Genomic DNA, 12,878 nt, shown 5'->3' on the forward strand with positions numbered 1-12,878 from the left:
GAAAGCCAATTAGCCAGACTCTGCTTATAAAAGACGAACCTTGCAAAACCGCGGCAAATTCAAAAAAATTGCAGATGGTATCACCACCACCAGGTATCACCATATAATATGTAATAGTCTCTGCCGTACAAAAGTGACGATTAGGCATAAGAATCGTGCCTACGAGTACTTTGTTTCTCTGTCTATCGCATGCCTATTGGAAAATAAGTAATTATTTAAAACGATGTGTTGAACATAAAAAGGTTAATACGAATATTTTTGAGAAAAAGTGAATCTTAGTAACCACAGTTGTATTGACCAGTTCTGAAAAGGATATTAATTAGTATCAAAATATTTTACCATGCCTACTAACCTACAAATTCGGTCACCGCATCTAAACACTCTTTTTTTAGGGTTCCGGAGCCAAAATGGCAAAAACGGAACCCTTATAGTTTCGCCATGTCTGTCTGTCTGTTTGTCCGTCCGTCCGCGGCTTTTCTCAGGGACTGTCAATGCTAGAAAGCTGTAATTTTGCACAGGTATATAAATAAACAATGCCGACAAAATAGTACAATAAAAAATCAATAAAAAAATTTTTTGAGTACCTCCATAGACGTAAAGAGGGGGTGATTTTTTTCTCATCCAACCCTATTGTGTGGAGTATCGTTGGATAGGTTAAAACCATTAGCGGGTTGCTAAGACAATTTTTCGATTCAGAGATTTGTTTGCGAAATATTCAACTTTAAAGTGCAAATTGTTAAAATCTAAACCGGTGGGTGGAAAAGTTTAAAATAAATCAGGATAGTAGTAATTATATCATACTTACAAGGAAAACTATAATGGTTAAGTTTGCTTGAGAATTATTAGTAGTTTAAGAGTAAATAGCAGCCTAAGGTATAAAATATACAAACTTGGAAGATTCCTTATAAAATGCGAAACCCTTAGAAAAATATTACTTAATTTTTTCGTAATGGCTACGGAACCCTATTTTGGGCGTGTCCGACACGCTCTTGGCCGGTTTTTTCTGTTTGAACAAGGCTTCCCTCTGCTTGTTTTTGTATGAATTTGCTTATCATGGTTAAAATAATCTGTGGCACACGACTTGATTGTTTCGCCCATGTTTCATCAGTAGTAAATTTCCAAAAAAAAAACTATTTTTACACACGAAGCTACTATAATATTCTCAACATGTCACAGAAACAGAATAGATAATAGTACAAGGTCAAGTGTCTGTTTTCTTATACTCTTTGGTCTGTTTTCCCATGACATTTGAATAATGTTGCCACTCAAATAATAGCTGGGTTCAGCTTTCATTAGCCAAACTATACATGAGTCGAGCATCTCAAACGGGGGTGCATCAATGCACCGTTACAATATGTCCGGTGCTGTAGCTAGCGTATATAGGTAAAAAACTTAAAAATATATTTAGATGATCAAACGAACTTACCTGAAGTGAAGTTCGATCTTAATTATCCCGTCTTCGTCGAAGACGGGTATACGATCGTTTTACTGTTTCTATCTATCACATGGTATAGAATGAGGGTAGAAAGAGATGATGAATGCGATTACGAACGCCCACACGCACGATAGACAATATTTATGGTCACTGTGGAATTGTGTTGTAGTAGTGCACAGAATTGATATAGGACTTAAGTCATTTTTCGAATATGGAACGTCGACTTATATTTTATCTATACGGACACATTAGATAATACTAGGTACTACATACAGATCATCTTCTTAAGTTTTTTACCCGACTGCCCGAAGGAGGGTTATGTTTTTCGAGCATATGTACTCGTATGTATGTATGTATGTCCATTTCTTTGGTCCTAACTGCAGCCTAAACGGCTGGACGGATTTTATCATATGATATAGGGTATACAACATTGACGTTAACATTGTTAACATTGCAGAGCCTGACTATGAAGCTTGAGGTCCCGGGTTCTATTCCCGGCCGGGTTCGATATGGCGGGGAATAAAAAAAAACATTGTTTTGTAACAAGCGAGTATCAAATAAAAGCTATAATAGTTAACTTACCTATTCTAAATTTAAATGAGTTAAAATACTTTTAATCTACCATTTTCACAGAAATATCAAAAAGTAATAAAACAATACTTAAAATAATTAAAAACCCGACTGCCTTAAAAAATACTCCAAAGAAGAAAACACGTCTAGTGGTCTTAAGAATCTGTTAAGTAGGTAGCTTTCTTAAAGTTCAACAGTCGGGACCCATTCAAATCGTGATCGTGACCTTCTTCTTTTTAGCATTTTTAAGGCTCGGGTTTCTAATTTTTTATTACCTATAGCGCTGTAGTACCAATTCACTTGATTTACTGTCATTCAGTACAAATGGAAAATCTTCCACATGAATTGACTAAGTACCTATTTTGAATTCGGTACAAAATTAATTCCACATGAATACCGTCCAAAGTGAATATTATTAAAATGTAATGTCATGAAAAATATTTTGAACCAATTTTTTTTTCGTTCTAAATTAATCAATCCCGAATAATATAGGAGCAAAATTAAAATATGCAGTAGTGAATGTAGTCTAAATTAAGACCAAAACGTTATTTCATGTAGAACATATTTAAAATGGCATTTTTTCTGAATTATCGTAAATACAGGATGGTCGTTATTTCTTACGACCTGTATAATGTATGATGTATTTCAAACTTTTCTGATTGGACGAATAATAACACATTTATACTCAATTATAGTAAATGATTCCCTAATACCGACCGGAGGCCGTATCGCCTAACGTTACTGACGCTCGCGATAGCAACCAAATGACAGATTTCTCATACAAAAACTATCACTTTATTGCGATCGCGAGCGCCAGAAACGGTAGACAATACGGCCTCGGGACTATTCACGACGTTTTTTGTCAGGGAGCGCGCGCGTCGTCGCAACTGCGACTTGGACCGCGGCGAGTTGTCGGTGGTGCGTCTGTCGCCGGTGAAAGCGCGTGGGCGTGCCGTGAGCCTGGCGCGGGCGTCGCGTCCTCTGCCATCGCTAGAGCTCGCCACCGTGCTGGAAGAACGGTCGGATCCAGAGCAGACGACGTTCTCGCAGGTAAGTAACCGAATAATTACACCCTGTGGCGTTTGTTGTTATGGAGCCCTAAATCATCACAACTGTCACCTGAATCGTGCTAGTAGCCAACCGGGAACTGGTATCAGCAACCGAAACTGAATTTCAGTTTGTGTTACATTATCGGCCAAAACCCAAATTGAATTCTTGAAGATCCTAAATAAAAATAGTTTTGTTTAACTTGCGTTCATTTTAGCTTTTATATATATGTTAGCGTTTCGCTAAATTTATGCATAGCAAGGTAGCAATAAAGACACCGCAATAACGCCGCGTCGATGTACTATTACACACTTCACATTCATTACATAGCATTTTATCATACCTACATGGTACCTATTTACGCAGATTTCCTGTCGAAAAGTGAAAGTTCAATTGGTGTAATTTTTAAGGTTCCGTAGCCAAAATGGCAAAGACGGAACCCTTATAGTTTCGCTATGTCTGTCTGTCTCTCTATCTGTCAGACAGCCGCGGACAGCCGCCCGCGAGTTTGTTCAGGGACCATCAATGCTAGAAAGCTGTAACTTTGCACGAATATATATGTAAACTATGCCGACAAAATAGTACAATAAAAAATTCAAAAAACTTTTTTAGAGTACCTCCCATACCTATCCGTAAAGGGGGGGAGATTTTTTTTCTCATCTAATCTTGTAGTGAGGGTTATCGTTGGATAGGTATTTTAAAACCATTAGGGGGTTGCTAAAACAATTTTTCGGTTCAGTGATTTGTTTGCAAAATATTCAACTTTAAAGTGAAAATTTTCATTAAAATCGAGCGCTAAAATCTAAACCAGTGGGTGGAAAAGTTAAAAAAAAATCAGGATGGTAGTAAGTATCTTACAAGGAAAACTATAACGGTTAAGTTTTCTTGAGAATTATTAGTAGTTTAAGAGTAAATAGCAGCCTAAGGTATAAAATATACTTACCTAAACTTGGAATATTCCGTACAAAATACGAAATCCTTAGATAAATATTTCGGGCGTGTCCGACACGCTCTTGGCCGGTTTTTTCCAAGATATAGTACAAATACAAATACAAATAATTTATTTGTCAAACATAAGTCAAAATAGTTGGTACATTGATCATAGACAAACATAAATATAAATGTCTTGTAGGTAGGCACATTCAGCCATGCAGTAAACTAAATAAAGTCTAAAAAGTTGCCAAACTATCACGCATATACTCCTCCATTGAATAGTAGGCCTTACCCGCCAAAAAGTAAAATACTTAGTTGGTTTTTAAAATCGTGAATATCTTCGGTCATCAATATATTCTTCGGAAGTTTATTAAAGATCTTTGATGCCATGCCGAATACGCTTTTAGCAAGTAATGCTGTTTTGTATGGTCTTTTGTTAAATTTACCTTTTTGGCGAGCACTTTTAAAAACCGGAAATTGATACTACATACATATAGTACTTAGTACTAGATATAGTACTTGCATTGCAGTGTTATATGCTTCTCAGGTACGGATATTATTATTCTAATTTTACGCGAAAAATCTCTGAAACCGAAACAGACTGTTAGGATACTAAACAGAGGCGTTGTAAAACTTGTGTTAGCTTTGATTAAGTGTCTAAACGGTGCAAATTGGCCAATCAACTATTTTACCGACGCTTTGGGCGTCTCCTGCATTACCAAAATTGTCTCTGGCGTTACCAAAAAATCACTTCCAACAAGGTATATCTAGGTTCAATAGGTTGAACTTATTGTGCATGTATTCATGTACGTAAAAATAAAAGTAAAAATCTGCAATTGTTTGAAAAATGTCGTGGACAGATTAGTGTGGGTAAAAAAGTTGATTGGCCCAAATTTCTAAATAACTCTTGTTAGGTCACTGCACATAGCTAGTGGGGCGTAAAAGTGATTAGCAACGAGCTAAAAACTAACTATAGTCACGCATATCTCGCAGAACATAAAACACTTAATTTTAATACCGTCAGCTGGCTTTTATCTGTAGCCGTTAACTTTATTCTACTAAACATTACTTGATTTTTGTCTACCTAAATAATATATCAGTTGGCGATATAAACCTGTAGATTTCTGAGAAACCTTATAATAACACCATAGCAAAAGCTACTTTATGTGGATACGATAACTTAGTAACACTCAATATATCAATGAAACAATAATAATGAAATTGTTCAAATAAACCACAAACAGCGCGCCCACATAGGTATAACCATGAATGTTTTGTGGTCTACCTTCTACGCTATGCTTAATTTAATTCCACATTGACTCAATTCGATGCATTAATGTTGATATTAAAATAAAAAAAAATGCTTTTACGTTCAGCGCATAACACTTAAATTCTTCTGAATCCACTGAATACTTAGTTACTTAATGTGAAAACTTTTTTTAGAAAAAATGTCGTGGCGAATAATAATATCACTTACATGAGAAAGTTCTGAGGTGGGTTGGAAATAAAAGGGTTCGACTCTACCAACACCGTATTATAGGAGGTTCATAAAAATACAATGGGGAATGGATGAAAAATTTAGTTTTTTTTTATGGATAGGAATAACCTTTCAGGGCAGAGCGGTGGCGCGAATTGCGCGCTTTGCAGCTGCAGCTGCCGTGTCGTGGTGTTAATAAACCCGCACGGGCAGAGCGGTGGCGCGAAGTGCGCGTTTTGCAGCAGCTGCCGTGTCGCGGTGTTAATAAACCCGCACGGGCAGAGCGGTGGCGCGAAGTGCGCGTTTTTCAGCAACTGTCGTGTCGCGGTGTTAATAAACCCGCACGGGCGGAGCGGTGCTGCGAAGTGCGCGTTTTGCAGCAGATGCCGTGTCGCGGTGTTAATAAACCCACACGGGCAGAGCGGTGGCGTGAAGTGCGCGTTTTGCAGCAGCTGCCGTGTCGCGGTGTTAATAATCCCGCACGGGCAGAGCGGTGGCGCGAATAGCGCGTTTTGCAGCAGCTGCCGTGTCGCGGTATTCCTAGAGGACGGGCTACGAATTATCCCGAAACATGTCTAGCTAAACTCGATTTAAGACGTGAGTTATTCGGGTTTATTTCATTAAACATCGATAAGTATTTGTTATATTTCTATGAGAGTAAAAGTGATTCGTAACTAGTCCCGTTATTTCGAACTTTTCGGACACCGAAATCGTACTTTCCTTTTGCTCATTGAAACTGTGTAGGCGTATCAAGTTTCATGGAACAAGCTGGGCCGGACTGGGCCTCTGCGCCTTACACTAGGCTGATTCGTAACATTTATTCACCAAATAGGCCGCTGTAGAGCTTCCCTTCAGATTGATGAACCGATCATTCTTCACTAATACTGGGACGGCTAAGTGTTAAGTCGGGCCGAGGGTCATTTTGCTGACCTCGGGAGCAATGTTAAACTGTCTGTTTCACTAAATCGATAGTATCCTAATTTACTTTAGTACGATAATCGTGACGCTATGGATGAAGTAATCACGACTTATATTAATATCATTGTATGAATCTATCATTGTTTCTATATCTGGCGTCATTTGGATTAGTACGTAGGATGTATTTGACACGAAATTAACGTATTGCTCGTATAACATGGTGTTTTGGGACGTTTCACAGATGATGAATGTATTGTAGAATTGTTTCCGCGGGAGTAATGGATTTTCCTCCCCAGGGAGGAAAAGTTTAGTTTTAAAATTTGCAAACAAGTTAGTAGGTACTACGTCATTTCAGAGTAAATAGGTTTCAAGTCAGTCAACGTTTTATTGATATCTTTTTCATCACACTTGCTCGTCAATGATGTTATTTCATGCCTGTAAGGACAATGTCCTCAATTGTTCCTGCGGAAATTATGGATTTACGTATAGTTTTCCTCCCCAAGGGAGCTATGACTTTAATTAGTTTTAAAAAGTTAGTAGGTAGGTACGTCATTTCAGACTAAAGAGGTTTTAAGTCAGCCAACGTTTTAGTTACATCTTTAAAACTTAGCTACGAGTATAACCCAATTTTACACTTGTTGTTTTCTTAGCGTCTTTCTTTTGCTGAGCTGTGAAGTGTTTGGACACAAAATATTTCCCTTTTTTTGCATTTTTTCCTCGCAATGTGATGAAAATCATTGTGTGTATCACAGGCCGTAATAGAATTACAAACTCTCGTTAGTAATCCCTTTCTTACGCCCCTTAATGCACAATGTACTATAAAACTTACCTATGACCCGATTTTACACCACACAACTTATCTAAATACGCTTCATGAAACTTCGTTATTTTTATATAAAATTGTTTTGCAATAATTTTAGCAAATATTTTTTAAGCATGTCGGAAGAATCTGGCCGTATTGAGCAATCTTCACACATTTACAGTTCTTAGCATTATATCTATGGTAGACAACTTGAAAAAAGTGACAATCAGGTGGCTACGAAATTCGAAAATTGAAGTTCGTTCGTATCGTATCGCTGACGCTAATATTATTTAATATGAGAGTGAGAGGAACGGTACAATATACGAACATCGATTTTCGAATTTGTGTTTTCCCTGTATTGACGGGTAGCCATTATTTTATTCAGTTTTTTTCTTAGCGTCTTTCTCTTGCCGAACTGGGAAGTGTTTCGACACAAAATATTTAATTTTATTTTTTGATTTTTTTTCCTCGTAATGTGATGAAAATCATTGTGTGTATCACGGGCAGTAAGGGGATAACAAACTCGAGTCAATAATAGACTCTCGTTAGTAATTCCCTTCCTGCGGCCCGTATTGCACAATGTACTATAATTTATTTAGGGATAATGGGTAGGTAGGTATCCCAAGATTTTTTTGATGTGAGCACTGCACAAGATATTAATATTATCTTACTGGCATTCGGCTACCGTTTTTTTGAACTGAAACAATTACTTTGCTGACCCGTGACCTTACGATAGCTACGTCTATGCAACAAATCTGTCTTCATACAGCTCATCCACAAACAAACCCAACTATAACCACCACCACACTACACTGACTTGTTTCAAACTCAACCAGAGTTCATCCTCAGAGCACCCATACTACTAGATGTTACATATTTTCTTATTGTTCAGGTGGAGATGACACCGGACCGCGAAGTGGGCGCCATCCTATTCAGCGCGGTGGGCGCGATGGGCACGGCGGCGGCGGCGGCGGCGGCATGCGTACGCGACAGCTAGCGCCGCGGCTCGGCGCAGCTCGGCGCGCGCTCGCCGCTCTGGGCCGCGCTTACCAGCCAGCCACTGGACGACGCCGAAGACCCCGACCCCGACGACATCGACCCCGACGACCCCGACACCGACGACCCCAGCTAGCAACTCGACGAACGCTCTGTAGCCGACATCGGCGAGCACATGAAACTATTCCTGGACATTCCCCTTAGGTTCTAAATCTAAATAGTGAATATCATTGCATATCCAAGTGTTTGAAGCAAGCAAGTGTGTAGTCTTAGTAGCCTAGTGGTTTCACCTATGGCCTGTCAAGGAGGGGTTTGAGAGTTCGAGCTCGGGGTCGCACCTTAGTCTGAGTTTATCTGAATTTATATACGAAATTAAATTTGCAATTTACCATGACCTTTACGGTCAAGGAAAACATCGTCAAGAAAATTATGAAGAAAGTTGATGGAGCACTGAAAGCGCATGGGAACCACGATCCAAGTCCTCTCATTCTGAGAGGAGACATGCGCCCTTCAGTAGGTTATATGTGTATAAGCCGAGATTAGATCCAAGTGTAAAGTCTATTTCGGCGAACAACATTTTTAAACGTCAGCGTATCATATTAGTTTATTAGCAGACGGAAGACGTCCACTGTAAACTCATTCACTACCACCTGACTTCCACAGGTACCACCGACGCACGTGTGCGTTCAAAATATATGAATAATTATGACCGCGGCACTAGGCGAAGTTCCGAAAACGCATATGTGCGTCGGTGGTATTGGATGCGTTAAATAAAGGGCCTACGGCGTATTCCGCTACAATGAATGACAACTGGCCACCTGCACAATACCAGTTACCCGCAAACCGCGTAAATAATGTCATCAGCCCACCTAGTAGGAGGCCTACCAAATCTGCGTCTACCACGTAGATGGATGCTTCGAACTGGCCGGACGCTTACTTTCCCGCCAATGTACTTACGTACGGGTATACAGCGTGTATGTTAAAACTTTAAGGGTATTTTGTGACGGCCCTAATAATCACATTTTATTATGTTTTAGTAAAATATGACTTATTATTTTCCTTACAAAATTAATTTTGTCGCACTTGTTGACGTGACAGCTGTCACAGAACGTTTCTCTCTCGTAACAAATTATTGTACGCATTACATTACTGCTCAAAAATATTTCAAAAACTAAAAATACAGTCTGGTATTAATAAATTAGCAATTTGTTTGATATCGGTTCACAGCACTTCAATCTTCGTCTGGTTACAGTTTGAGGTAGTATCAAAAAAAATACACGCTGTATAATCTTTGTTATATCGGTAATAGATGTTTAGGTAGAACTACATTTGGACGTACCTATGTTTAAATTACTTAGAAGATTTAAGATTAACTTATTTAAATGTACTTTAATTATTCATGCACACAATGAAGTATATTAAAATTACACACAATCATAGTAATTTTCGATCCCACATATATTTGACTACGTTATTAGAAAATTATTTAAGCGCATTGTACATACTTGTAGGTAAGCCAGAAATAAAGAAACATATTTATTTAACGTTAAATAAATGTATAGTTCTTTTAGAGCGTAAGTTAATGTAGACGATGTCCCATGACCAACTATAAACTTATGAGATGTTTCCCATGTTTGTAACTAATTATAAAATCAATTTTAATTGTAATATGTGGTCTGTACCACCACACTAACTTATAGGTACCTACTTAGTATTAGCTTTGTTTTATTAGTGGGTAGCCTTTGCCCGCGGCTTCGCCCGCGTGGAACTCGGTTATCGCGCGCTGTTCCCTCAGAAACTATGCATTTTTCCGGGATAAAAAGTAGCCTATCTATGTCACTCTCTGGCCCAAAGGCATCTCTATGCCAAAAAATCACGACGATGGCGCTCCGTTTCACCGTGAAAGACGGACAAACGTACGAACACGCACACTTTCGCATTTATAATATTAGTATGGATTTATGTTTGTAATGTGTATGTATTTTGGGATTACAAAAAACAATTGTCAATAAATGAATCAAATTATTAAGGTATAATTTATTGTGTATATTACGTAAAAGAAGATATTTCCTTAAATACGTATCTATGACTAGCTATTGCACGCCACTTACTCCATGTCGCGCATGAACTGAACTGACGGCGGAATTATCGTGTTAACCGATATACCTACCTACCTATGTTGATCTGGAGGGCTACTACGAAATTCGAAAATCGAAGTTCGTATCGTACCGTCCCTCTCACTCTCGTATTAAATAATATTAGCGTCAGCGGGACGGCAAGATACGAAGTTCGAATTTTGCACTTCGTAGTATAAGATCCTGGAATAAAAGTCACAGTTCATTAGAGCCACCCGGCACCCGACCAGCACCGCCTCGATTTTTGGCGTCCACTCATTGTCGACATGTGGTCCACGGGTGGACACCGCGTTGACATCGAGTGGACCTGGCGTGGTCCACGAATTTCCTAGCAGTCACTCTGGCAGCGAGCAGCGGGCTATCACCGAGTGGTCCACTCGCCGTCCGCGCGTGGCATCCTCGCGGGAGAGGCGATCCGGTGACGCTACGGAGTTGATGGTGTGAGTGCTGGTCGGGTGCCGGGTGGCTGTAATGAGCTGTGACCTTGATGAAGCTTTCTATTAACGAAAGTTTTTTAATCGGATCCGTTTTGCTAATTTGGTTATTGCCAGTTGGTTCCTGGATAAATTAATAATCTTCTATTTAGTTTGTCAGTTAAAATATCAGAAAATATTCGACAAGTGTTTTTTTCTTTTGTCACTGAAACAAAAAATACAAAGATAAAGTGCACCAAAGCTTAGTGGGAGCCCGTGACGCCGCACAGTACTAAAAAGTGCCGCACGGCGTGACGTCACTGGCTATATCTTCATTTGCAAAACAAATGATACGGGTCCAATATCTTCCTATAATCTAACCGACTGACAGAGTAGGGCGTAGTTAACTACATTTTGAAAGCTGATTACAGATTACGATTACATATAGTTAACTACAAGTAACCTTATCTACTTGTAGTTTAGGTTACAAGTGGTAAGTAACCTTAACTACAAGTAGTTAAGATTACAATGTGATCTAACTAACTACATTAATCAGGTTACATAAGTTTCGCGTCTGTGCTGTAAACTATTGAGAAGTTCTCTTCAGCGGATACGATACTGGCTGAACCACCAGGATGTCAATACTACATAGTAACCAAATTTACATAAACGTTCCAAATTTCATGACAATGCGATCACTGAAAGTAGGTTAAATAAATATAACTTGCAATATTTAACCCCTACACACACATTGCAAAAAAAAGCTTCAAAAAAAAGTAACACGGTTGGTTTTCATATAGATTGAGAAACTTGGCTTATCTAGGTAAATCTGTTATCTGTGGTCTTTTCATTTGATATATGTGCTCGTAGTTTGATATATTTGATATAATTACGCTTAAAGTATCTATACGTATAATCTATGTAGTTAGAAAATGTCATCAAGTAAGCGTACTTACTAGATAGATAAAAGGTATCCTATTTTTATTCTGGATATCTAATACGATATATGAAAAATTTTCGAGTACTGCCTTTTCGCAACGTAACGTTTGGCAACCTGTTTCATTTCGCAACTTTTTCATTTCGCAAACTCTAAAACTGTAAATATTTCAGGATTTATTTTAGAGCCATCGTGTAGAACCCTTTAGGTTAGGTTAGGTTAGTTTTATAAAAATCCTGAAATATTTGCAGTTTCAGAAATATTAAACAGTTGGGAAATGAAAAGTTGCGAAATGAAACAGGTTAACAAACGTTATTCGCCGAAACATTAGTAAACCGAAAATTTTCATACCAATTGCAAACTCACTTATGCATTTATAACAATTATTTAGGATCCCTCTTATTCTGAGAAGAGGCATGTGCCCTGCAGTAGGACGTACATAATATGTAGGCCGAGATGATGATGAGTTGTGATAGGGTGAAGCCAGAAGAGTGTCATTTTTTGAGTTGTGAGTTGCGTAATTTTGCTTTCACACAATTTGAGGCGCCGTTTTCACAAACTGGACTTTTTTATAATACTTTCTGAATGTAAATGCTTATCTTAATGCTAAAAATGCCTAAATCCCCATAGGTGAACCTATAAAATTTGAGGTTTGCCCACGATTTCCCTAGGATCCCATCATCAGATCTTGACTTGGTGACAATGGGACAACCTCAGAAGAGTACTCTGTCGAATAAAAAAAGAATTTTGAATCGGTCCACAATTGACTGAGTAAACGGTGAAAATACATAGAAATAATACAAACATTGGAACATAGAACTTCCTCCATTTTTGAAGGCAATTACGCGACCGAAAATACGCACCTCACATCACAATTTAAAAAAATTACGTCGTTACGCTCATAACCTATAATGTCACGAAAATACTACGAGCGAGTGCAATTGGGTTATGTGTCGGTGGGTGCCTTGACCAGTTCGCGAGGTCGGCTGGGCCAGCCGCGCTTAAACAGTTTATAATAAACTCATTTCAATAAAGGTAAAATGTAACAGAGCCGACGTTGCGACACCTGCGCGGGCCGCGCCGGAGCTCCTTTGGGCGCTTTTATATTTCAACGTGGTAACAAAAAAAAACACGGCTCTATGGGCTAGCGAAATGTATCAAATTATATATTTCTTCATTCTAGCTATGCATTTCTACTGTAACTTTTGTGGGGAC

At 38.6% G+C, this 12,878-nt stretch overlaps 1 protein-coding gene across 1 annotated transcript in view; it reads left to right on the top strand.

Moving 5' to 3' along the window:
• LOC141438523 (uncharacterized) overlaps positions 1–10,207 on the top strand; it is a 33,329-nt gene extending 23,122 nt beyond the window's left edge. Inside the window, exons 4-5 of the mRNA XM_074102407.1 lie at positions 2,872–3,055; positions 8,075–10,207. Of these exons, the coding sequence (XP_073958508.1) occupies positions 2,872–3,055; positions 8,075–8,179 (289 nt within the window). The 3' untranslated portion in view covers positions 8,180–10,207. The remainder of the gene's footprint in view (positions 1–2,871; positions 3,056–8,074) is intronic.
• Positions 10,208–12,878: the final 2,671 nt, after the last annotated feature.

The sequence above is a fragment of the Choristoneura fumiferana genome, chromosome Z (genome assembly GCF_025370935.1).
Source record: "Choristoneura fumiferana chromosome Z, NRCan_CFum_1, whole genome shotgun sequence".
Classification (NCBI taxonomy): domain Eukaryota; kingdom Metazoa; phylum Arthropoda; class Insecta; order Lepidoptera; family Tortricidae; genus Choristoneura; species Choristoneura fumiferana.